Raw genomic sequence first — 27,976 nt, 5'->3', positions numbered from 1 at the left:
TTGCTAACAACTGGTGAAGAGTTAGCATCTTGAATTTTGGGATCACCAAAAAAGTATTTAGGATAGAGAGATCCAGAATAGCACGCCAGGAGTTGTCTTTTCTGGGCACCAGGAAAAGTCCTGAGTAGAAACCTTGTCCCCTTTCCTCTTCTGGGTCAGTTTGAATAGCCCTTATACTTAAGGAGAGAGAGAACTTGCTTTTGAGCCTCTGCCCACTGATTTGGGGGTAGATCTGGCCAACTGTTTGGGGTTGGTAAAGTGTGGAAGTGGAATCTGTATCCTTGGGAAACTATATTTAAAACCCATTTGTCCTGGGTAATGAGTTCGCAGTTTTTTGCCTGCAGAGCAATCTTTCCCCCTAAAAGAGCAGTCTGTTGCGAATGGCTTGGACATTTTAAAGTTAATTCATTGAGACAGTTTACTATAGTGGGGGAGACTTACTACTCCCTGCTTTGGAAGTGGGAGCTCCCAACTGCTTAGTCCTGTGCGTAACTTAGGACTAGAGCCTGGGTGTTCTGCTGGTTCTGGGTTTGGACTGAGAAGGCCTGGAAAAGACAGGAAAGGACCAATTCTTAGAGGGCCAATGCCTACTAAATCTTGGAGGCTATACTTGCAGGAAATCCTTAACAGTTTGCATAGATTTAGCTTTTTCCTCCATCTTTTTAAGTACTACTTCTGCTTTGTTGCCAAACAGGCGGTCCTGGTTTAAGGGATCATCCAGCAATTTAGCTTTAACGTGCTCTGGCAAAGATTGCTCCTTAACCCAAGTATGCCTTCTAAGTACAGACCCAGTGACAGCAGCCCTGCAAGATGCCTCTAGTGAATCAAAACCACATTGCAAAGTATGTTTTTCCAGCTTGTTCAGCAGAATGCATTAAATCCTGTAAAATGTATTTTCTGCACAGTCAGGAATCCGCATCGTTTTCTGTTTAAGCAATCCAATGATATGCTGCTGATACTTTAACATATGAAACTGGCAGTTTAAGGCCCTAATGGCCAAGGTTGCAGAAGTGTATACCTTCTTACCCCATCTATCCAGCACCCTGGAATCTCTATCAGAGGGAGTAGGATTTTTGGCAGAAGTAGCCTTAATGCCCTTGGGTCCCTATGAAATGGTCTCAGGATCCACAGTAGGATTTTTAAAGAGGAACTTGTGAGAGTCAGGAACCCTGTAATTATCTATCTGGTTTTCTTGGAGCAGGAGGTAAGGAGTCAGGGGCCAAGCTAGATTCCAAAAAGGTATCATCAACAATGACCAGTACAGGGGGGATAGCTAAAGGCCTATGTTGAGGTAGGAGTAAGAAATCCCTAAGCCTCTTTTTAGAATCAGAGTAATCCTGGCTTTCCCAGTGAAAATGCCCCCTAAGAGTATGCAAGGTTTCACCAAAAGAGAAATCCTCTGGAGGGAAGCAGAGGGAATAGAGTCCTCTGCAGCAGAATCCTCATAGGTAAATAAGGGTAAATCCTGGTCATCAGAGGAAACAAAGTTCAGAATCCTGATCAGAAGAATCATAAGAAAATTCAGTCCTAGGTCTCTTAGAGGGGGAAGGGTGGCTTCCCCTGATTAAAGTAATAAGGTCTTCAGCCATTCTTATTATTTGTTTTTTAGGCATAGGGGCCTGACCATGTGGTCTGGGTGTCGGTTTTCTAGGCATGGATCAAGTTTTAGGCCTTGAAGAAGAAGATGGCATTGGTTTAATATGCAAGTCAGTATGCCTGAATACACCCTCAGAAGCCGGTGCCTGCACAGCGGCTCCAGACCCATCCAAAGTAGAGACATCCGCAGGTTCCATAGTTGAAGCATCTTGCAACATACCTGACTTTGAATGGGTCTCAGTAGTAGAGGCCTGTGAATCTGAAGTAGCGGGTATCAGGGGCTGCGAAAGCGCCTCAGAGTACCGGCGAACTGGCAACTAACTTAGGAGAAGCGTCGGCGGCAGCTTTGGACCTAGGCAGCCTCTCTCTGTCTTTATCTTTTTTGCAATGTCAGTAGTCAGGTGGCTTACCGAAGCCATATCTGGGTAATTGAACCAAGTACCAAAATGTTTAGAAGCGTAAATATACCGACGACGAATAGTTCGTTGTTTAAACTAGGCACAAAACCGACAGCGAGGTACATCATGTTTAGGGCCTAGGCAAGGAATACAGTACAAATGAAAATCTTTGAGGTATTTGCTTTCCACAAGAAATACAATTATTGACTTTTACTGGCATAGGTTTAGAGCGAGAAAAAGTTTCCCCAATGGGGTACTTGGCTTTAGTTGAAGCCTTCGGTTCTGAAATTCGAAAACAAAAATTTCAGGAGTCGGCCGACAGGCACTTGCGAACTGCTTCTGCTTTGGGCACCGCACAGCAAGAAAGACTGATGTAATGGCATCGGCTGCATGCTTTATACCCCTGACTACCTGATGTCATGGAAGATGAGACAGCAATCGATGCAGGACCCAAGACTTTGATAATCAGGCCAACTGAGCAAGCAGATAACCCAAATGTGATGACTGCAACAGTGAATACACTCGAACATTTACATTTCTGGTAAGTGTACACAACTGTACTTTTTCAAAAACAAATGTTTAATAGTAATTTTTCTAAACCCAGGAAGATTAAGTTCAACAACTAATAGTTAAGATAGGAGGAGATGAGATAAAAATGGTGTATATTAATCTTCAAGGAAGTCTCCTGGAACAGATAGAATTCCTGTGGAGGTTTGGTAGTTAGGTAGGGAAGAAAGTAGAAGATTTTGTTTAATAGTACTTTAAAGTAAAAGGATGCACCAGCATCTTGGAAGTGGTGACTCAAAGAAGGTTAAAACCCATCAGATCTAGCGTCATATAGACCCATTTCAATTTTAAACCATAATTATGGAGTTTGTACATCCATACTAACTAGAAGAATGGTAAAGGCGTTGCCAGAATTGGTAGATGTGGGTCACTATGGTTTTTTTGGATGGGAGGCAAATATTTGGCAATATTAATACAGTATGGTTTTCTGGATGAGAGGCAAATATTTGGCAACATTAATACAAAAAAAAAGATGATCTAGAGGGAAACAGAATGTAAGAAAATAATGCTGCTGTTGGTGGGTCTTGATGCAGAGCTAGCATTTTATAGAATAAGGTGGAATATTATGACTAGGGCAGTTTAGGTTCATCCAGAGGTTATATGAAGGATCAGAGGCAAGAATTAAAGTGGAAAGGTTCCTCTCTAGTAAGTTGTGCATGAACTGCGGAACCAGGCAAGGATGTCCTTTTTCCTCTTTATTTCCTTTATATTTGGAGCCATTGACAAGGAAGTAAGGGACTTAGAACTGGTATGGTAATCAAGAAAAGCTGACTTTTTTCGCAGACAGTATTATTTTGCACTTGATAAATCCCTAAAAGGACATTTTGGTGTTGTAGAACATTTTGAGACAGTTTACGTCTTTTAGGGATATTAAATTAAAGATAAAACAAAGGCTATAGTCAAATTTTATGTACCCACAGATGAATTTTGTTTAGCAGTAAATTATGCACCCATACACAAACTGGTTCATCAGTACCCATATTTATGGACACAATAATAAGTAGATAGGTGTATGGATTAAAAAAGGCTTCTTTTATGGCAGCTAAGGATAGGTGAGGAAGAGATTAAACAAAAGATCACAAAAAGTAGAGTAACTGGAAGCTTTTGTTTATTGATATGGATAGTAAGATACAAGAAGTGAAAATGTTTTAGTCTGTCTAATTTTATTTACAGTCAGGAATACTTTTTCAACCAAAGGAAAATTTGTGGACAATTATCAATAAAACGTTTTTAGGAATTTATCTGAGTGGGGAAGATGGCAGGAATTAAGTGGGGGTAAGCTGATCCTCCTAATAGAACAAGGTGATTTAAAATTACCAGATTTGAAGGGATATTTTAGATCTATACAGCTAATGCTCACATACATAACACAAGTAGTAGTGTAGAATTCAAAGTGGAAAAGGATGATGATGAAGTTGGGGGGGGGGTTCAAGAAGTAAAAAATGAGTGATATTTTTAATCCAGATCCTTAAGGAGGAGATTATTATATTCATAAGGCTGCAGAAAGTATTCTAAGAACTAAGCCAACACAGGAATGGAAAAAGAGTTTGCCAGTAGGGATGACTGCGAGAAGGGGTTCAGCAAATAGGCAAGAGGGAACAGGAATTTACTGGAGAAACCTGGAAAAGGGACAAAGGTATTTGAGCAAATAACTAGAGAGGGAAAAGTAATAGAGTGGGATGGTGCCAAGAAGTATTTTGGGCTGCAGGTTAGAAACAGCCTTACCTACCAGGGACTTGTATCAGAGTGCAGGCAAATAGAAGGGGATAGAGGAGTTATAAGAGAAAGAAGTGCTCTGTAGAGTTTTTTTGTTGAATCTAAAAGAAAAGCTGCTATTAAAACGGGGATCATTTGTAGGGCTTATAAAATGTTGTATGTTAACCATAAGAATCAATCAGAGGAGGTTAGAAAAGATTGTGAAGAGAGTCTGGAGAAGCAGTTTACAGCAGAGCAATGGGAAGATGTATGCATGGCTTACAAGTATGCAACAAAATCTACAAGGGTTGGGATTTTTGCTTGAAAGTGTTTGTACATATGTTTTGCTATCCCAAGCAGACTTTAAAGACTTTTTCTTCAGGTAAATAGTAGATGTTGTGATGGGGAAGAAAAGAGGTAACTGGGAACATGTTTTTTTAGAAGTATAATGATTTGGCAGATTTTAAAAGTTCCTTACAAAGTACGCTGTCAGAAGGAGCAAATGGCTATAACTATGGAAATTATTCTTTTGAACTGTGTCAAGGGATTTGAATTGCCTATAATGTAGTAAGGCCTTATTAAGTTTAATTTTGTTGGCTGCCAAAAATGCAATTCCTAGAAAATGGAAACCAAAATTGAAACTAACTGTATTTGAATTATTGAATGTAGTAAAATTGATTAAACAACTGGAAGAGGGATCTTTAGAAGAATTAAGGAGAAAATTACGTAGAAATAAATGGAATTGATGGGAACAGTTAATGCAGATTAATGATCAGGAGGAGTGATGTGTAAGGTAAAGCAGGAATTGAGCAGTTTATATAATGTTATACTGAATGACATCTGTTGCAAATAAAGAAAAAATATGTAATGTGTAATTATGTAAATGGAAAAATGTTAATGTTTTTTTTTTCTTTTCTATTAAAGTATATGTTTCTATGTCTTAAGTGATAATTTAATAAAGATGTTTAAAATAATTTTTGACTCTCAGGACCTCTAGAACTGTTCACAGACAACAACACAGTGAGGCAAGGGGGAACCAGATCTTACCATCTGTGCAGACTAGCCATAGTAGCTTGGGGGTATATCTTTTCAGCACACTCTGTTTCTGTAGAAATCTTACATAATGTCAGAACAAAACTGTGTGGTAAACAAGATGAGCAGGACCATGACAGACTCTCATAAATGAAGAGAACTGGGTCTTCAACAATTGATCTAACAGTGGGGAGAGGACCTCAAGTATATCTTTTTTGTCTGAACATATAGTCATCTGGCAAAATTCTGCTCCAGGACCCCATACAAGGTGGCCTGGAAGGCAGCCGATGTATCATTTGCATAGACAGGAATCTACCGGTATGCTTTTCTGCCCTTCTGACCTTTCCATTAATATCCAGAGTCTTTCTGAAGAACTCGAAGTTTCCTCACAGACTGGACCTACTCACATAAGACTAGAAGTGTTTGATGCATTCTGACCCTAAACAGCTCCAAATGACTATCTGTATGATAGAAACTTAATACTATTTTAGGCACCTTTTTTCTGAATATGCGCAGCAGGTATTAGTAGAGGCAAGAAAACTTGCTAATAAAAAATGTTATATTTGTAAATGGAAAATGTTTTTCAGGCATTTTTCTCTTCAAGAAGCTGCCTCCGTAATAGAGTTCTTAAAAATTTTAGGCCTGATGTCATCACTGATCCTTGTGACACCACTGGCCAGACTCCATATGAGAAAGATTCAGTAGTAATTAAATTGTTGCTCCCAGCACCTGCATCCATTAGAGTTTCATGTGCAAGTGCTGAAATTTGTGAAATGAGAGTTACAGTTGTGGAGGGATGAGATGTCTCTCAATCTCAGGCCTACCCTTCTCCCTCCACAGCCTAGTTCATTCAGTCTAGACAGACTTGTCAAATTTTGCTTGAAGTGCTTTGTCCAGGAGAGTTCAAGTGCAAGGGGAATGGGGTCCTTCCTATGCTACAGCGCACATAAACATCAGTGAAATGTTAGTGATTCAGGCCTTAAAGTTTCTTCACCACTTATGGTCTCTAGGTCCCCTTTTATCGGTTACAGTCAACACCAAAGTCATGTGGTACCTGAACAAACTTTGGGGTACAAGGTTGACCTGGGAGCTAGTCTTAGTTTTCTCTGCTTCAGGCCTCATTCATCCCATTAGAACAAATGTAGTTGCAGAGAGGCTAAGCAGATCTCAGACATATCCTCATGAGTGGAAACTCAGGACAGAGGACTTCCAGGATTTGGTGGGACAACACCTCAAACTGATCTGTTCACCTCCTTTCAAAGTAGATGGTTGGAAGAATTCTTGCAGCCATGCTTGGAGGACAGATGCATTCTCTTTCCCTTGAACAGGAATGTTTTTTATGCATTTCCACTGATATTCAAGGTGATTCTGAAGATTCAGAAAAACAATTCCCAAAGATTATTGTGATGACCCCCTTTTGGCCCAGGCAAAGTTGGTTCTCCCTTCTAATGGAATTGGCCAAGGGCAGTTACCACAAGCTTCCTCACACTCTGGATCTGCTCACACTGTGTCGGGGACAACTGGTACACCCCAACATAGAATTATCCAGGCAGTCAGTTGCAATTACTGTATCTTGATACCTTTTAGGCATTTGTTCCACAGAGAATGTGCAAAAGGTACTGAAGAAGGCAAAAAAAAAAAACTTACAACAAGAAAATCTTATGCTTACAAATGGTTAGCCAATAACAGAGGGTCCGGCATGGTGTCTAACCCTCTGGTTTTAAAATATCCATGCAAGCTACTCAAGAGTGCTCAACATCAAGTCTTCAGCACCATAGTCAGTGCTAACTAACTTGGTGCGGTTTTACATGTCTGAGATTTCAAGCTTTCAATGTCACAACATTGTTCTACATCTTGAAGCCCTCAGAAACTTCAGTACTGGGGTTTTCCTCATCGGTGCAGTTTAACTCTGTTTTGATGGGTACTGAGATAACTCTGGGCTGAAGCTGTCTGGTGAATATGGATCCAGTGTCTGCATTTGAAGTTAAAGAGAGGTTGATTGCCACTCCACCAAGAACATCTGCATAGCTTCCAAAGATGTTGATTTCAGCACCAGACACCCACCAGCCAATGCCTCCTGCACACTCATCAATGACTCAGAGACAAAGCAGAATGAATAGCCTCAAGCAACTTTTATAAGTTTATTATAGGTTCATAGGTTCATACTAGGCTATCTGCCCTAGGGCATTTATAAGCCTAGCCAGAGTGTGTTTGGCTTTCGACACCCATTTTAAATTAATTTTGCTATGCCCTTTTTCGAGGTTAGTATACTGTGCCTCTGTCTAACAGTGACACAGAAGTGATACCCGGGGTAAACCTACGATCTCCCATCCACTCATCAAGATTCCTCTTGAAGAGAGTCAATGAGGGACTCTGCCTAACCTGGACTGGGATTTTATTCCAGAGTGAAGGGAGCCTCTGGGTTATGAATCTGTCCCTCCAGCATGTCCTATTTATTTCAGTGCTGAGGTTCCAGTCTCTCGAGCTCGTAGCTCGATGGGATTTGGATTTTTCTGAGGTGCAGCATGTCCATTAATTCCAGGTTGGACATGGCTTTATACATCAGGCACAGATTGCCTCTGAGCAGGCGGTATGCCACTGAGTAGAGATGGAGTTTCTTTAACCGGGCAGCATATGGCATCTGTTTGAGCCCTTTGATCCTCTTGGTGAGGCACTTTTGGGGTCTTTCCAGTTGCTGCAGGTGTCTGGTAAGGTACATCCCAAAAGGGGCATTGTACTCCATTATGGGCCTGATGTGGGATGAGTAGAGAGGCACGATGACCTCCCCTGATCTAGATGTGAATCCCTTCATGATTAGGTGGGCTATATAAAATGTTTTTCTAACCACTTTGGCCATGTGGTTGTCAAATGAGAGATTGCTATCAACTTGGGTACCCAGGTCCCTAATTACTTCTTCTGTACTTAATGGATTACCACCTATGTGGTAATTTGTGGGCACTTTGTTTTTGCCAAAGGGGATGACTGTACACTTTTTGGCGTTCAGCTTGAGGCCATGACTCTGGCACCAGTTGTCTGTTTCTATGAGGCCCTTTTGGAGGATGCTTGTGTCGGCTGGAGAGTCTATTATGGTGCCCAGTTTGCAGTCATCTGCGAACTTGGTCAGCCACAGTCCTTCCGTGTTGGCCTGTACCTCCGAGAAATATATACCAAACAAGAGAGGTCCCAGAACTGAGCCTTGTGGGATGCCACATGTAACTGGTTTGGAGTCTGACATGGCTCCAGCAATTCTAACCATGTGGGTTCTGTCCTTGAGCCAGTTTGCAACCTATCTAGTGACATAGGGGTTTATATTTAAGCTGGTGAGCTTATCTATAATGCCCGAGTGGGTATTGTATCGAAGGCTTTTGTGAGGTCCAGGTAGGCTGTGTGGACCACTTTCCCCTCGTCAATGGCCTTGGTGTCTGTTTCAAAGAAATCGACCAGGTTTAAGAGGCAGGATCTGCCCTTAACAAAGCCGAACTGGGTAGGATCCAGTGTCTGTAGGTCCCCAATATCTTTATTTATGAGGTCCATAATGATCCTTTCCATAACTTTGCAGACCAAGCTAGTCAGGCTTATGGGTCGATAGTTTCCAAGATCCGTTGAGGCACCACCTTTGTGGAGAGGGACCACTGTTGCTGTACGCCACTCTTTGGGTACATATCCTGTAGTAAGGCTGAGATTGAACAGTAGTTTTAGGTTTGGGTTTAGCTGTTCTTGGAGTTCATGTAGGACGCAGCCCGGGACACCGTCTGGTCCCATTGATGCTGTGTTTTTTGCTTTGGAGAGGGCGGCTCTTACCTGAGCATCTGAGATGTCAGGGGCGCAGCACTCTGCTGGGATAGATATTTGCCCTTTTGGTGGGGAAGGGGGGGGGGAGTTTGCACTGAACCTGTCAGCTAGGATGTTTGCAATGTCTGTGGGTTCAGTGTATTTTTTGTCATTTTGGACTAATTCTGAGCATATCTGGGAATTCCCACCCAGGTTCCTAACATAACTAAAGAAAGCCTTGTGATTATCCTAGTGTCCTGTGCAATTTTTCTCTCGAAGCTAGCCTTAGACTATTTTATGAGTGCCCGTAGTTTTTTGCTAATACTGATCAGAGATGCCTTCCCTTTTTGGGATTTTACTCTATCATGTAGTAGCTTCCTCCTTCTGTTGTATAGTTTGTTTATGGCTGGGGTCACAGGACATCTGCCTTTGGAGGATTGGGACTTGGTTTTATTTGGGATTGCATGATCCATGCATTCCTGAAGGTGTTCATAGAATGCGTTTATAAAGGATTCTGCGGTCTAGGCCATATTTTTCACAGGTCCGGGGGCTTTGAAGGATTCCACCTCAGTTTTGAGGAGTGTGAAATTTGCATTAGAGAAGTTTTTCACTGTGGTTTTCAGGGCAGGGGGTGGAGTCGGGATGTGAATATCCAGTGAGATTAGTTTATGGTCTGATCTTACAATGAGGGATACACTTCTGGTCTGGAGCATAGAGTCCCCATGTTGGTGATGATCAGGTCCAGTATGTTTTCCCCTCTTGTGGGAGTGGTAACAAGTTGTTCCACAGTTTTTGAGTTTATAAATTCTAGGAACCTTTGGGCTAGGGTGTTGGAGCTAGAGTAATGCTCCCAGTCTATGTCTGGGTAGTTGAAGTCACCCAATATAATGGTGTTTGGAGAGACCTTCATATTTTCCAGTGTTCTCAGGAAGGCCGAGTGGGGTTCCTGGGTTTGGGAAGGTGGTCTGTAGCAGGCTATAAACTGGAAGGTAGTTTTACCCACTTTTAGTTGCACATGGATAGGTCTCTGATGCTTCGTGCTGTGCCACCAACCCGGAGGTGTGGGTATCTTTGACGAATATTGATACTCCCCCTCCTTTTGTGGTTCGGTCCAAGTTTTGTGGCCGAAAAGCATGGTATGAGGTACAACCTGGTAGTGCTGGGGTGCTCTCGGGAGCCTTGAACCAGGTTTATGTTACTGCACAGATATCAATGTTCTCCATGCTAAGGAGAGTTTCGAGTGCGTGCATCTTGAGGTTTAGACTTCTGGCTTTGAGTAGCGTTACTCTTAGTTTCTTATCCCTTGTGATACCTATGAAGGTGGGTTTGTCTTTTGAGCCTTGCCTAAAAAAAGGCACTATAGGGGTAGCAAGAGCCTTTGCCAATATCCAAAAGCCCAGGGGTGACAAGTGCTAGCCATCCCTAGCGAAGCATCGTGGCTTGTCGAGCATGTCATCCCAGGCTGACAGGCATTGGATCCCCTTTGAATGACACCAATACTTAAGCCAATTGTTGAAATTGATCATCTTGTCTTCATATTGTGGCATCATTCTTGGTGAGGGTAAGATGCTACTCTAGGTCAGGGTCATACCGGCCTGGGCTACATGCTCAGAGAGCTCCTCTGTCTCTCTTCATGTAGTCCAGGGAGGTACATCTCAGGTCATTCACACCAGCATAGACAGTGACTGAGTCATATTTGTACTTGCCTTGGAGTGATCTGAGTGCTTGTGTTATGTGGCGGATCCTAGCGCCCGACAGGCAGCTCACCGTGACCTTCTCCTTGTTCAGCCTGGTGAGCGGGATGTCAGTGTGCCTGACGATAGTCACCTATTACAAGTGTATCAGGTGTGTTGTTGGGCTGTGACTGTTCGGCACACTGGCTTTGTGAGCTATGTGTTGCATGTGTTTTGTTTTGGGGTAGCGGTTGCTTGGGTGTCTGCTTTGGAGGTCTCTGCTGCTTAGGCAGATTTTTATTTAGAGCCTCTGAGTATGTTTTTGTGTGTTTATGTGTTTGGTTTGCTGTCGTGGTAGGTCTATGTGAGACTGGAATTGTAGTGAGTGTGGTTTCCTTCTCCTCCTTACTGGTTACGCCAGTACTGAGTTGAGAGAGCTTAGCCTCCAGTTTGGCTATATGGTTGCATCTCTCACATATGTTGGAATTTGTTGGGAAGAGGAGAGGGTTGTCTGTGTACATGAGGCAGTTGTAACATTGCCTCAAGATTCCCAGATTCACCAGCTGGACCGGAGAGGAGATTGACAACTGACCTTTGGACATGCTAGAATAGTATTAAATTCCTTTATAATTGAAAAAAAGGGCCAATGGGGAACAAGGTACTCAAGGGGAGTTTGTGAGGGTGTAGTGCTCTTAATTTTTTAGTGCTGACTTATATAATTGCTTTAGTGAGCAAGTGCCAGGTAACTTAAATGAAATGTGTTACAGGTAACTTAAATGTAAAAACGACAAACAGTAACTTTCTTTCAAGTGAAACAAGGAAATAAGTACAGTAAGCAATGCAGATATCACTAGGGATCCACAGAAGCGCTGGAAAGCCGCGTTTTAGGTGGAATTAGCGTTTCAGGGAAATAACAAGCAAACAACAAGCACACAAACAAAGCTAGATTCAGCAGGCCTGGATCTTGTCTATGCTACAGCAAACAAGGTGTACCAATTTCAGTAAGAAGCAGTTCAAATATGCAGGCACTATAAGCCTTTAACCAGAAATTCCCAGCTCAGAAGGGCAGAGTCCATCCTCTCCTCCCACAAGAGTGCAGACCACGAACCCTCTTAATGTAAAATAACTGGCCTGAAGCCCAAGTGCTGAAACCAGAATTAATACACTTTTAGAATAACAGACACTGAGCCCTCAGTCAGCAGTTCCCAACTTAGAAGGATGTAAGCTACCTGTTCTGCCACTACAGTGCAGACCACAAACCTTCTTAATGTAAAACAACTGGTCTGAAGCCCAAGTGCTTAAACTAAAAGGCTTAGAATGAGTTACACCAAGCAGTAATAAATACAACTGAGTAATTTTAAGATGATGCAAAAGCAAATAAAGTAGGAAGAAACACAAATACAGAAAAAGCAGATATTTTTTTTTTTTTATTGGGAGTCCTCTGGGGATTTGGATTCTCCTCCTTCCCCCAGATGTTCCTAAAAAAAAAGGATGTACAAAAGGCAAAACATACTGTCTAATGCAGTCATTGGCATCCAACACCAAGTTGGATGATTGAGAGGTTCCCCTGGAGGCACATAGACTCTCTTATGCAGTCATTGACATCCAAAAACACCAAGTTGGATGACTGAGAGGTTCCTTCAGTCCTCCCTCAAGAAAACAGCATCTTTAACAAAATCCTTAAATTGATGAGACAGAAGTGATCCTGGCCAACTTCCCCCTCCTTCCAGGATGAGGAGGTGCTATTTGATGGCTGCCAGGAGGGTATAGAAGGATCCAAACTCTTTAGATGCCATACAAAGAAAAAAACTATAAAATTCTCCATATTCAGACCTCTTGTGGTCTCTATGATCATAGCAGAAGCCATAAAAAACCCCGGGGAGTTGGAAAAAGGAATTTCCTTTTTAACCCAAAAGGGGGCCTTAAAAGAAAAAAAAATTTTTTTCAAAAAAAGCAGGGGGGAAAAATGGGTGGCAGTTACCCCAAAAAAATTTTGAAAAAAAGGGCCTTTGGGAAAAGAAAACTTTTTTAAAGGCCTAAGGGGGGTAAAAAAAAAAAAAAAAAAAAAAAGGGAAGTACCCCTTTTTTTTGGGTAAAATTCTTTTGGGGCAAGCCTTTTTATTGTAGGAGTAGTAGGGAACTCAATGTATAAATACCTATATTCTTCACAATTGTAATTTGTCGGCACATTAGAAGGTCATGTAATGTGGCATGTACATTAGTTATAATAGAGTAGACTTTTTCCTGAGAGATGGTGGAATAAGTTTCTTGATCTGATAACATATTTAACATCAAAGTAACATAGTCTGCAGTATTCATAACTATAATGCCACCACCTTTGTCTGCAGGTCTAAAGGTGATGTCAGAAAACTGTTTGAACTTCTTTAAAGATGCCATTTCACCAGAGGATAAGTTAACATAAGCTATTTTGTTTTTCTTAGTAGAAAAGAGTTTGTAAAAATCTCTCTCACAGGCCTTTAAGAAACAGTCAATACTGAAGGGTAAAGGAGGTGAAAAGTTACTCTTTTGTCTTAGTGACACATATTCAGATTGTGAAGTTTCAGTAATTTTTGTTGTAGAGGTGTTTTTAAAAAACATTTTAAGGGCTACATTTCTACAAAAAATACGTAGCTCACATAAAACATCAGCTAAGTTACTGCATTGTGCTGGTATGAAATTTAAGCCCTTGTTAATCAAACTAGCATCTGATATACATAAGTCATAATTAGATAAATTAACAAAAATGTCAGTCACATCCTTTGCCTTCGATTCGTTCCATATCTCTCTTCTGAATTTTTCCTTTTTCTTGGCCCTCTGCTCTGAGAGCGCCCTCTCCCTTGATACTGTGTTTTTTTATGGGATAGGGTAAAAACGACTGCTTCTTGAGCAACTTTAGGTTTTGCGCCTGGCAGAATGTCATTGTGCATATTAGCAAAAGCTAGTTGGTTAGGAGGTGGTGTTGCAGAGTAAGCAGTCAATCTAGGAAATTCCGTCTCACTAAGCTGAGCAGAATTATTATCGGTTATAAGTAGAGTAGACGGAGCTGAAACACCAACAGATGTAGAAGCAGCATCATTAGTTATAACATTGTCATTAGCATGTGTTAAAGGAGCTGGCCTTTGCGATTGAGTTTGTGCATTATTGTGTCTGGGCCAGACAAAAATCTGACCAGTTTGAAAATCATTAAAGTCCCTCTGCAACTTTTTCAGTTTGATTTGTTTCAATTTCTCACTGAAAGAATTCACTTGTGAGAAAATGGTTTGCAGTCTATTTTTAGCAAAATCTGATTTAAACTTGTCAGTTAAATTTTTGTGAGTTATGTCTATTTCAGTACGTAATTTAGTCTCAAGAGGTAAGAAATATTCATTTAAAAGTGACATGTACCTGAATCCTTGTTCAATATTTAGGTCCTGCCACTTTTTCAAGAGCACCGGATGATTAGTTCCATAAGATGGCATGCAAAATACACACATTCCTCGGGGTACGATTCTATGATGTATGGATGCTTCAAGGTGTTGCCTTTGCCAGGCATACCTTTGTAATAGGTATAGCTTATCTTCAAATTCTTTCACAACCAAGTTGAAGTCAGCAAGATTTTCTTCAGGTGAGGTGGAAGCAGGAATGTTAACTGGCCCACCTAGTTCCAAAGCCAATAAAGGGTTAGCGACGTGATGCAGCAATCCTTCTGGTATAGCTGAAAATTCCCTCGACTCTGGTCTGTAGTCTAATTCTACATTGGTGGAATCCATCGCGTAGTGCAGTTACCACACAGAAAAAATAGAAAAAAACCAAGAGGTAACTGCAACTCCAAGAGGTCAGGTAACACAAACAAGTGCAAATGTGAGAAGCAGAAACCTGATCTCACCGCAATGAAGTTAAAGTACTGAGCGGTTGCTGTTTAACAAACTTCCCAAATCCACAGTTCAAAGAAATTATCGGCAGCCGTAGCAAAAGTAAAACTCTTCTTTATTGTGATAAATATAATTGAAGGGTAAGCGCTTTCGCGTGGTCACAGCCACGCTTCATCAGACAAATGAAGATTCTACAATAAAGTGCTTATATACTACATAAATTGTATAAAATAATTAAAACCAAGCCCTACGTAATTAGGTACCTCATTAAACATTTAAAGCAACAATGCTTAGCTTCCAAGATCAACTGACAAACTATCGGAAGCTATGCTTTCATTAATGATGAATACAAATTCTAAAATAAATCTTGAACATAACTCATGGTACAGTTTATGAGTTAAAAGTGTAAATATATGTATATATAATGAACTAGACAAACAAACAGACAATCATGGAACTTAATGTAGTTCAACTATAATTCTGTGCTTGGGTGAAATAAATGAAAGCAATGAGAACACTGCGCAACTAGAAGTTGACAGGTATAGTCCCAGAAAGACTTGTTTGCGGTTGCCAATACATCTAAACAGACGAGTAAACATTTAAACATTTAAAGAACTTGGTGCAGTTCAGCAGTTAAACCATGTTTAGACAATAGGCAATAGGAACCTTGCGCATCAAAATGTTAATAGAAATAATGCTGGGTGAGCATCTATGCAGTTACCATCGTAACCGGAGCTTACAAACATTTAACACGAATTAATTAAAAATGTACACCAGATTGTATATATATTGAATTAAACAAACAAACTATCATGGAACTTGATGTAATTCAACCATGACTCTATATTTAGGTAAAACAAATGAAAGCAATGAAAACATGTGGGTTCTGTCCTTGAGCCAGTTTGCAACCTATCTAGTGACATAGGGGTTTATATTTAAGCTGGTGAGCTTATCTATAATGCCCGAGTGGGGTATTGTATCGAAGGCTTTTGCGAGGTCCAGGTAGGCTGTGTGGACCACTTTCCCCTCATCAATGGCCTTGGTGTTTGTTTCAAAGAAATTGACCAGGTTTAAGAGGCAGGATCTGCCCTTAACAAAGCCGAACTGGGGTAGGATCCAGTGTCTGTAGGTCCCCAATATCTTTATTTATGAGGTCCATAATGATCCTTTCCATAGCTTTGCAGACCAAGCTAGTCAGGCTTATGGGGCGATAGTTTCCAGGATCCGTTGAGGCACCACCTTTGTGGAGAGGGACCACTGTTGCTGCACGCCACTCTTTGGGTACTTATCCTGTAGTAAGGCTGAGATTGAACAGTAGTTTTAGGTTTGGGTTTAGCTGTTCTTGGAGTTCATGTAGGGCGCAGCCGGGACACCGTCTGGTCCCATTGATGCTGTGTTTTTGCTTTGGAGGCGGCTCTTACCTGAGCATCTGAGATGTCAGGGGCAGCACTCTGCTGGGATAGATATTTGCCCTTTTGATGGGGAAGGGGTGGAAGTTTGCACTGAACCTGTCAGCTAGGATGTTTGCAATGTCTGTGGGTTCAGTGTATTTTTGTCATTTGGACTAATTCTGAGCATATCTGGGAATTCCCACCCAGGTTCCTAACATAACTAAAGAAAGCCTTGTGATTATCCTAGTGTCCTGTGCAATTTTTCTCTCGAAGCTAGCCTTAGACTATTTTATGAGTGCCCGTAGTTTTTTGGTAATACTGATCAGAGATGCCTTCCCTTTTTGGGATTTTACTCTATCATGTAGTAGCTTCCTCCTTCTATTGTATAGTTTGTTTATGGCTGGGGTCACAGGACATCTGCCTTTGGAGGATTGAGACTTGGTTTTATTTGGGATTGCATGATCCATGCATTCCTGAAGGTGTTCATAGAATGCGTTTATAAAGGATTCTACGGTCTAGGCCGTATTTTCCACAGGTCCGGGGGCTTTGAAGGATTCCACCTCAGTTTTGAGGAGTGTGAAATTTGCATTAGAGAAGTTTTTCACTGTGGTTTTCAGGGCAGGGGGTGGAGTCCGGGATGTGAATATCCAGTGAGATTAGTTTATGGTCTGATCTTACAATGAGGGATACACTTCTGGTCTGGAGCATAGAGTCCCCATGTTGGTGATGATCAGGTCCAGTATGTTTTCCCCTCTTGTGGGAGTGGTAACAAGTTGTTCCACAGCGTTTGAGTTTATAAATTCTAGGAACCTTTGGGCTAGGGTGTTGGAGCTAGAGTAATGCTCCCAGTCTATGTTTGGGTAGTTGAAGTCACCCAATATAATGGTGTTTGGAGAGACCTTCATATTTTCCGGTGTTCTCAGGAAGGCCGAGTGGGGTTCCTGGGTTTGGGAAGGTGGTCTGTAGCAGGCTATAAACTGGAAGGTAGTTTTACCCACTTTTAGTTGCACATGGATAGGTCTCTGATGCTTCGTGCTGTGCCACCAACCCGGAGGTGTGGGTATCTTTGACGAATATTGATACTCCCCCTCCTTTTGTGGTTCGGTCCAAGTTTTGTGGCCGAAAAGCATGGTATGAGGTACAACCTGGTAGTGCTGGGGTGCTCTCGGGAGCCTTGAACCAGGTTTCTGTTACTGCACAGATATCAATGTTCTCCATGCTAAGGAGAGTTTCGAGTGCGTGCATCTTGAGGTTTAGACTTCTGGCTTTGAGTAGCATTACTCTGTTTCTTATCCCTTGTGATACCTATGAAGGTGGGTTTGTCTTTTGAGCCTTGCCTAAAAAAAGGCACTATAGGGGTAGCAAGAGCCTTTGCCAAAATCCAAAAACCCAGGGGTGACAGGTGCTAGCCATCCCTAGCGAAGCATCGTGGCTTGTTGAGCATGTCATCCCAGGCTGACAGGCATTGGATCCCCTTTGAATGACACCAATACTTAAGCCAATTGTTGAAATTGATCATCTTGTCTTCATATTGTGGCATCATTCTTGGTGAGGGTAAGATGCTACTCAAGGTCAGGGTCATACCGGCCTGGGCTACATGCTCAGAGAGCTCCTCTGTCTCTTTTCATGTAGTCCAGGGAGGTACATCTCAGGTCATTCACACCAGCATAGACAATGACTGAGTCATATTTGTACTTGCCTTGGAGTGATCTGAGTGCTTGTGTTATGTGGCGGATCCTAGCGCCCGACAGGCAGCTCACCGTGACCTTCTCCTTGTTCAGCCTGGTGAGCGGGATGTCAGTGTGCCTGACGATAGTCACCTATTACAAGTGTATCAGGTGTGTTGTTTAGCCTTAAGGGCTGTGACTGTTCGGCACACTGGCTTTGTGAGCTATGTGTTGCATGTGTTTTGTTTTGGGGTAGCGGTTGCTTGGGTGTCTGCTTTGGAGGTCTCTGCTGCTTAGGCAGATTTTATTTAGAGCCTCTGAGTATGTTTTTGTGTGTTTATGTGTTTGGTTTGCTGTCGTGGTAGGTCTATGTGAGACTGGAATTGTAGTGAGTGTGGTTTCCTTCTCCTCCTTACTGGTTACGCCAGTACTGAGTTGAGAGAGCTTAGCCTCCAGTTTGGCTATATGGTTGCATCTCTCACATATGTTGGAATTTGTTCGGAGGAAGAGGGTTGTCTGTGTACATGAGGCAGTTGTAACATTGCCTCAAGATTCCCAGATTCACCAGCTGGACCGGAGAGGAGATTGACAACTGACCTTTGGACATGCTAGAATAGTATTGGGAATTCCTTTATAATTGAAAAAAAGGGCCAATGGGGAACAAGGTACTCAAGGGGAGTTTGTGAGGGTGTAGTGCTCTTAATTTTTTAGTGCTGACTTATATAATTGCTTTAGTGAGCAAGTGCCAGGTAACTTAAATGAAATGTGTTACAGGTAACTTAAATGTAAAAACGACAAACAGTAACTTTCTTTCAAGTGAAACAAGGAAATAAGTACAGTAAGCAATGCAGATATCACTAGGGATCCACAGAAGCGCTGGAAAGCCGCGTTTTAGGTGGAATTAGCGTTTCAGGGAAATAACAAGCAAACAACAAGCACACAAACAAAGCTAGATTCAGCAGGCCTGGATCTTGTCTATGCTACAGCAAACAAGGTGTACCAATTTCAGTAAGAAGCAGTTCAAATATGCAGGCACTATAAGCCTTTAACCAGAAATTCCCAGCTCAGAAGGGCAGAGTCCAGCCTCTCCTCCCACAAGAGTGCAGACCACGAACCCTCTTAATGTAAAATAACTGGCCTGAAGCCCAAGTGCTGAAACTAGAATTAATACACTTTTAGAATAACAGACACTGAGACCTCAGTCAGCAGTTCCCAACTTAGAAGGATGTAAGCTACCTGTTCTGCCACTACAGTGCAGACCACAAACCTTCTTAATGTAAAACAACTGGTCTGAAGCCCAAGTGCTTAAACTAAAAGGCTTAGAATGAGTTACACCAAGCAGTAATAAATACAACTGAGTAATTTTAAGATGATGCAAAAGCAAATAAAGTAGGAAGAAACACAAATACAGTAAAAGCAGATAATTTTTTTTTTTTATTGGGAGTCCTCTGGGGATTTGGATTCTCCTCCTTCCCCCAGATGTTCCTAAAAAAAAGGCTGTACAAAAGGAAAAACATACTGTCTAATGCAGTCATTGGCATCCAACATCAAGTTGGATGATTGAGAGGTTCCCCTGGAGGCACATAGGCTCTCTTATGCAGTCATTGACATCCAAAAACACCAAGTTGGATGACTGAGAGGTTCCTTCAGTCCTCCCTCAAGAAAACAGCATCTTTAACAAAATCCTTAAATTGATGAGACAGAAGTGATCCTGGCCAACTTCCCCCTCCTTCCAGGATGAGGAGGTTCTATTTGATGGCTGCCAGGAGGGTATAGAAGGATCCAAACTCTTTAGATGCCATACAAAGAAAAAAACTATAAAATTCTTCATATTCAGACCTCTTGTGGTCTCTATGATCATAGCAGAAGCCATCAAGCAAGAGTTGTCAATGTCAGATGAAGTAGCTGCTGTCCATCTTCCTAACAAGGTGTCCTAGTAATGGACAGGAACAGGAAGCATGCGTATGCCTCTGGCACCTTTGCTGTGAGGTCATTGACTTATGCCACTCGTATGAATCAATTCCATAGAGATTTAGTGGAACAGGCATTAGGCTCTTTGCAAAAGACACCATTGCCAGAGTATACAAGTAACCAAGTCCAACAGCGAAAAGTGACACTGCAAGAAGAAAAAATACACTGCTCCAAAGCCACAAAACGGTATTTTAATAAACAAATGTAAGCACTTTCATTTCCAGTGCTACAGAAGCATCATCAGACAAACAGATAACTTTCTCACATCCTTTCAATACCATAAAAACTAAATATATGATACTAAAAGCTAAAAATCATGTACAAACATAGAAGTTAATGCCAATAATAAAATTCCATTAGTTACTTTATATACTAAAAAAATGCATATAATTTTGTAATAAAAATCAAACAGTACCCGCTTTCAACTTTAATATGGGTTTGATTGATATGTACTCATTAAGCCCTGGGGGATGTAGTGGCATTTAAGAGAACATATTGATCAAACCTTAGCTTTTAGTATTCAAAATGCACTAGGATTTTATGAAGGTAACGAAATGTTTTGTAACTTTGTATCTTGCATTTTTCTCAGAAAGTGAGATGTTGCACAAGATGTTGTATAACATGTCTTGCATTTGGGCACCACCCCCTCAAGCAAGTGAGGTTCATCCTTTAAGGAAGTGATGTTTTTATGGTATTTAAAGGATGTGAGGTATTTTATCTTTGTCTGATAATGTTTCTGTAGCATTGGAAACAAAGGTGCTTGCATTTGTTTATTAAAATACCATTTTGTGGCTTTGGAGCAGCGTTTTTTTTCTTCTTGCAGTGTCACTTTTCGCTGTTGGGCTTGGTTACTTGTGGCTTTGGAGCAGCGTTTTTTTTCTTCTTGCAGTGTCACTTTTCGCTGTTGGGCTTGGTTACTTGTGGCTTTGGAGCAGTGTTTTTTTTCTTCTTGCAGTGTCACTTTTCGCTGTTGGGCTTGGTTACTTGTGGCTTTGGAGCAGCGTTTTTTCTTCTTGCAGTGCCAGAGTATAGGAGATGGAAACTACAGTGGGGACAGTGCAAAATATTCCCAGCTACATCATGTGGCTTACTTAAATCCACTGAGGAAGCAGCCAAGCAGTGGGCACAAGCATTACCATGAGGCATCATTCCTGCTTCGGCCTTTCTGGCTTTTTGTGGCCAGTTTTAAGGTGTCCTTCATTAACATCTCCTGTGATGGTTTCACTTTAGTTAGGCATACTATGAAAGGCAAAGTTATTTGAGCAGGAAAGGTAACACACTGTCTGCCTTAGGCATCAAATTTGAAATCCCCTCAAAGATCCTACAACAGGAATCAAAAAGGGTCAAAATCCTCATATATCTGAAATCCCCATGCTCAGCCCTTTGATGGCACCTCAAACGTGGGTGGCTGTGGTAGAGGTGGTCTCTTTAATGGATGCTGACGAGGTTTATAGAATCAGGCATTATTGGGGACCTTTTCATGCAAATGGTCCAGATTCCCTAAAGCCTTGCCTGACTGTTCATCTCTGGAGACATTCAGGGGTCTTTTCTCTTTCCATTCATCTTTATTGAAGTGCATCATACAGGACATTTGAGTGATTAGTATCCAGAAGCCATACCATGCCCTCTTCCCATCCCCCACTCCTGTAATCTCTCATACTACCAGACATTCCACAAGATCAACTAAAATAAAAAACAGTCAGGGTCCAGAATCTACTCAAGGTCCCTTTTTATTCTAAAGAAAAAAAGAGGGGACTTCAGACTCATTCTACATCACAGCAGCCTACACTCATGTCAGAAAGACCCCTTTCAGAGTTTACATGGTGCAAATGATTCATATGTGGATTTCCAAGATGTCTACTTCCATATCAAGGTAGCCAAGATATTCAGGAGATTTCTATGCTTCTGGCTGTGAACCAGTCATTTTCAGTTCATAGATCCCTGCCCTTTAGCCTAACCACAACCCCCCCCTGGATGTTCACAAAGTGCATGGAAGTAGTCGCAGTCCACCCGAGACTCAGAGGGATCTGTAGTTCCCATATTTGAATAGTTGAGTTCTCATTGCTGTAACCAGAGAGTCTATCATCAAAGCCAGAGGTTATAAGCTCTGCTTATCCTTGGACATCTCTGTGAATTATAAAAAGTCAGACCTTCAACCAACTCTTTCCTTATTGTTTGTCATCTGGACAAAACAAGCTCCAAGTCGGTCTTCCCAAGGACAGGATTCAGACTGAGTATCACTGTAACCACTCCTCTCCTTCATAATCTTTGGTACTCCAAGTTCTAGGGTTGATGGCCTTGTCAGTAGCCTTAGTAACCAATGCTTGTTTTTGCATGAGCATATTGCAGTGGTTGTTGAGTCCAGTGGTCTCAGATTTCAGATCATCCTTCAACCCCCATAGTCACCTCCAAGTTACTTAAAATGGTAGGTAACCTCTTCAAGACTTCCTACATGGAGACCATTTGTTCTCTGTCCACCTGTGACAGCAGTCATCATGAATGCCTCCTCACTCTGAGGTGGGGTGAGTATTTTGAGTGGATGACGTTCAAAGGAACTTTGAGTCAAACAGAGGCCAAACTTCACACTGTTCTGGAGATAAGGATGATCTTCTGGCACTGCAAGAATTTATGGACCTTCTTCCTCTGAGAGTAATTTCCAGTCAAACAAGCATGTCTGTATTATTGTATTTAAGCAAGCAATGAAAATCCAAATCCTAGCCTCTTTGCTAAGAAGCCATGAGAGTTTAGCAATTGATGATCTCTTTGCATCATTTTCTAATCACAACACATGTTCTGGAGAGAGTGAAGAGTCAGCTGTTAAGCAAACAGGGTGAGCAGGTCATTTGTGATTCCTCAGGAGTGGTCTCTTAATCCAGCAGTAGCCTGAAATATATTCAGCTACTAGGGCCTGCTTTGCTGCAATCTCTCAACATTCCTGGCCAAGACCAAGTGCAACAGCGACTTCACTCTGATCCCTCTGGAAGATAGTTCCCAGGAGAAGCTGCTGTGAGACAGTGGCCCACTAGACTTTTCTAGGCCTTTCCCCTGTTTTCCTCTTTGCATATTCTTACAGAACACAGCAACATATAAAGCCACTGTGATCCTCATTGCTCCTTGTTGGCCAAGGCAAATTTGATTTCTCTTGCTCAGGCCTCACCTAATGAAGCTCCTATAGCTTCTAGATTCCCATCCAAATCCTCTGTTACACTATTCTGAGCAGCTTCATATGGATTTACTGAACCTGATGTTAACCATATGGTTTCTCCAGTTTCCATGATTGCAAAAGACCCTATGTTATTTGAGAGTGTATTTCACATTCCGTCTCCATCTCAAAAAGAATCCACTCATAAAGTGTTCAAAAAAGCAAATGGAAATTCTATGTATGGGCAGTGAATTAAAGCATCCTTTGTGGGCTTCCATTCCTGTAATCCTTCAATTCGTGTCTAATTTAGTTGATGCAAATGGAGAATAGTTGGGCATCCTTTGTGGGCTTCCATTCCTGTAATCCTTCAATTCCTGTCTAATTTATTTGATGCAAATGGAGAATAGTTGCATACCCGCTGAATCATACACCAATGCACTGTACAAACACGTACACAAATGTATGGATCTCACCATACCCAACAGAACCAAGATGCTCTGCTCCAAAAAAAGGAAGCAAATCTGGTGGCCCCATGCCATAAACAAACTCTACAACAGGAGGAGGAAACTGATGCAGAATAAGGTAAAGTCCCAAGACTGGAAAAACTCCCTTATCGGCCTCAACAAAAAGTTGATATCCATCATCATTTGACTACCACATTGCCACTGTGGTCAGAAAGTCCTTCTATGTGACACATCTCATTACTAAGGGTTTTGCATCCAGGAACAAAGAGGGCATTGTTTCCCTCTACTCTTCCCTCATTAGGCCAGTCATAGAGTATAATGCCGCATTTGGCATGGACCTCACTAGACATCTACAGCAATTGGAGAGGCTGCAAAAGTACCTCACAAAGAGGATTCTAGGCCTTAAACACTTGTCCTATATGGGCAGATTTAAAAATCTCCAACTATTCTCTGTCTCGTATCGTGTACTTAGAGGCAATCTCTGCTTGACATACAAAGCCATGTCTGATCCAGTTCTGTTAGAAATGCTACATCTAAAGAAATCCCAATCCCTCCGCACCACACACTCCTCCAGTGACCTCAACCTCATTACCACAATCAAAAGAAAGTGTTGGAGGGACAGATTCATAACCCAGAGACTTCCCTTGCTATGGAATAGACTTCCCTAACATGTGAAACAGAGCACCTTACTGGCCCTCTTCAAGAGAAACCTTGATGAGTAGATGGGAAATAGAAAATTCACCCCGGGGATCACTCCACTGGCTCTACTCGACAGAGGCACTGGGAACTAAGGTTGGGTGGCATGATGTCAGGGTAATCCTGTGGGCTAGGTTTGTAAAGGCTCCATGGACATTAACCTAGTACACACCTATGAACCTATGATGCTGATTCAGGCTGCTTCACAAACACGGGGTTAACTAGCATCGATTTCCAACTTCCATAAGCTATCCAAGCCCTTTTTGAAAGGAACCTTTCTTCTACACCCCCCCCAGTCAGTTAAGGATCTCAGAATTACAAGCTTTATCTCCCAGCCCTGAATACTTCATCTTCCATAAAGGCAGAGTATCCCTCCAAACTAATCCTTCATTTATTCCGATATTTGCTTTGGAGTCCAATTTGAATCAGCCAATACATTTGCCTACTTTCATTTCTAATCATTCTAACAAAAAGCAGTACATTCTTCACACCCTAAATCTACAATGACAGCTTACATTTCGTTTCCACAGGACAAAAAGCATTCAGGAAAGATAAATTATTGTTCACCTTCTTTGCACATAAACGTATATACTAAAACATGTCTAAGGCAACCTTGTCCAGATGGCTGTCTGACTGTATATCATTTGCACGGATCAGTGTCACAAGGTCAACTTACCAGAATATCGTCTATGACAAGATCAAGCCCAGTTAATCAAAACTCCAGAATAGCAACAAACTAGAACCTCAAAATCCCAGAACATTGACAACATGTTTTGCAGAGGAGCATGCCCCACTGCACCACTCACACCCCTTGCTAATTAAATATATCAGCTCTTATATCACACTAAAGCAGGGAAATGGCAAAAACCACAATCCCTGCTGTAGTTTGATCTCACACAACTACTTCCTGCTAACATTCGTTGTTCTTTTCCATCTATGTTACACTCCACTGATGTTGTGCATTTTCACTTACTTGGTCTCGATCTTCTGAAAGTTGGCATTCTAGTATGTCAATCTTTTCAAGTAGACCCCATTTGCATGTACATCACAGAACAAACCACTGGCAAATAAACCTAGAGGAAATTCTATACAAGGCCAGTCACTGGTTCAGCAGCCTTTTTTCCAAAATTCTGCTGTAGGCAAAATGCGTGCTGCAGCAACATGGTCTAAATTGCATACCTTTGCCAAACACTGTAAAGTGGATATATTTTCCAGATCCAGAGTTTATTTTACAGCTACAGTTCTTAAAGGTATCCTGTCATGATGCCACCCAGGATTTCATGTAGTTTGGAATTCTGACCCATCAGTTGGATTGGACAGATGAGATGAATAAGCTACAGACGTCATGTACTTACCATAGTCCTGGATCCTTTTTATCCTCATTGGTGTGATACGACATCCTTCACATGGTCTCCCTTCCATACTGTCACTTTTTCCTGAGGCCATGCCACATCAATGTAAAGCTGTTTGCCCATCTCACATATATTGATATATATATATATATATATATATATATATATGTGCTGTATTTCATAATTCTAAAACATTAGTCAGCAAACTCTATCTGAAGAGAACACGCTGGGATTATGTGATGGAAAAATCATAAAGGGGGTTGAGTCATGGAGCATGAACAGGGCCGTATCAGTTCCAACAAACGACTATGTAATTATCAGTATAGCTACACAGACCACAATAAAAAGATCCAGCATTATGGCAAGTATATAATTTCTGTTTAAACAGATTACGTGCATGGCCATATTAGAATCTCGCTAATGCTGAAATTTTGAAACACTTTACTGGGTTGATGGTTACATTGTATATTTCTGTTCGGCGTACTGTGATGCAAAATCTGTTTGTTGTGTTTTTGTGTGGTCTCTCTTTAAATGTACAGACATTTGTATGTTTTGTAAACAATAAGTTATAACTGCTGTAACAATTGAAGCCTTTCCCCAGGTAATGGCTGTAAAGTGTTTTTAACCTACTGCATTTAATCTGATTGCTAAATAAATTAACCAAATACTGAACAGATAAAATGTAAAACTAGATGGTCCAGTTTTAATTTCCAACAGAGCCTCCAAGTAATCCATAGTAAGTCACTGGAAATCAAAAGTGTTTTAATGATAAAACATAAAAGGTTGACCAGGATGAAGAACAGTAACAAGATTTTCAGCAAATTGTCTTGGGAAATATATACCAGGGAGGTAAACATCCATGAAATTGCTGTAGCTCTATTGCTTCTGCTTATGTTTCTAATAGCATTTTTCCTTTCATAGGTCCACTTATAGATTATCTACCAGTCTGGCAAAAAGTCTACTTCTACAACTGGGGCTGAAGATTGTTTATCAGAGGATGAACTTCCTGAACCTTAAGTGATGTGTCAGAAATATGAGAAATTGAAGCGGGAAGAGTATTAGTACCTGCCTAAAATGGCTATACAGAAGCTTATGTTCTTCCTTTATCTAAAATTACAGTGAGACATTGAAACAGCAGTAAAATTATGCTTTTTCAAGATACTGGGTTAGAACTGTAATTCTAAAACCTTTGTTCTGCTCACTACTGCGAGGAGAGAATATTTTATTTTTAGTCCATGTCAAGGAGTATTTATGATTCAAGAAGGTTATCTTGAGAATCGTTATGGTCTTTTCCAAGCAGAATATGAAATCTGACTTGAACATCACAGTGCCACACCTACTGCCTTTGTCTGATATCCCTGGTTCCAAGTGAACTAGTTCCACCAGAAGACCATCATATGTCAAGACACCTGCAGTATGTAAAAGCTGTCCAGAATTATATTCAGACTGAAAATAGAGTTTGAAGATATTCTTGTCTGATCAGACCATGGTAAAGGTCTGTTTTAAGATGTAAACAGTTATATCATTGGTTGAAGAAGCACTTTTGGTGGTTTCAGTCATTAGACAATGGCAAGGGTTTGCCTTTTTTTCTCTGTACTGAGATTGCAGTTAAAATATGAGCATTACTTCCTTGGTTTCTTCTTTTTACTTATGAATCTAAGAGACAGTTGATATGTACAGTTCATGCCTTTGGCCTTTCCAGATTACTCCTGTCCATCTTCTTAACCCAAGCAAAAGAAAGGCTTGTTCATTTCAAAAAGTGTTTTGTATCCCTTACTCTGTGTGTTCCTTTATGAAAACACTTTTCTAATGAGCAGAAATTTTGATCTGCAGTTTATTTAGGGCACACTTATTTCTTTGACAATGCTGTTGCAGATTTTTTTTATTTTACCTGTGTAGAGCAATTTCAAGTCATTGGCAAACCTACTCACATTGCACACTGTTCGTGCTTATTTGCAAGAAAATACATTTGAAATTCAAGTGTAGAATGTCTAATTTCTTTTTATAATTTGCTGTCACTTTGAATCATCATTCCATGTCTTGGTATGCAGGATTTGTGTTTTCTAAATATTCTAAGTGGTGTTGAAATTGCATGGTGATCTAGTCATATGATAATTGATGAATGAGTCTCTTACTGTGTACAGGTTCCTGTTATTTGCATAGCAGTTATCTTGGTCATAAACACACATACAATGTAACCTGCTTTTCAGGACATTATTGCTGCTATCCTTTGTTTACCAGTTTAGACACTACTTTTCAGTCCATTTATTGTGGAGAACTGGAGTGAAAAACTGTGCTTTAGAAAGGGATACATAAATCTGCATAAAGTAAAATCAAGCAGTGTGAGAGTAAGGTAGCAGTCATAGTTTGTTTCTACATTTTACATAATAAGTTCATAAATTAAAGCAGTTACCCATTAATAGCAATCCAGAAATAGGTGCGCATATATAAACTGTAGATAGATACTGTTGTTCTTAAAGTAAGAGACAACAGTCACATGCAACATGATGTTAAATGTAGATGCCATGCAAGGTAGAATAATTGAGGGGGAAGAATGGCTAGCTACAAGGACTGCTAATATAGGGAAAATGCCATGCAAGGTATAAAAGTAAAGAGGGAATAAGAACTACAAATGCGTGTTAACTGAGGATGTTGAAGACTGCTAATTTGGTTGTAGGATGTATTAAAGGAAAACACAAGCAGAGTGTTC

The 27,976-nt window shown here is 41.0% G+C and overlaps 1 protein-coding gene across 1 annotated transcript in view; it reads left to right on the top strand.

Moving 5' to 3' along the window:
* PEX16 (peroxisomal biogenesis factor 16) overlaps positions 1–27,248 on the top strand; it is a 599,892-nt gene extending 572,644 nt beyond the window's left edge. Inside the window, exon 11 of the mRNA XM_044082857.1 lies at positions 26,188–27,248. Within this exon, the coding sequence (XP_043938792.1) occupies positions 26,188–26,246 (59 nt within the window). The 3' untranslated portion in view covers positions 26,247–27,248. The remainder of the gene's footprint in view (positions 1–26,187) is intronic.
* The last annotated feature ends 728 nt before the right edge of the window (positions 27,249–27,976 follow it).

This window comes from Protopterus annectens, chromosome 9.part0 (genome assembly GCF_019279795.1).
Source record: "Protopterus annectens isolate FY-2018-M chromosome 9.part0, PAN1.0, whole genome shotgun sequence".
NCBI lineage: Eukaryota > Metazoa > Chordata > Ceratodontiformes > Protopteridae > Protopterus > Protopterus annectens.
This window is presented reverse-complemented; position numbering and strand designations above follow the sequence as displayed.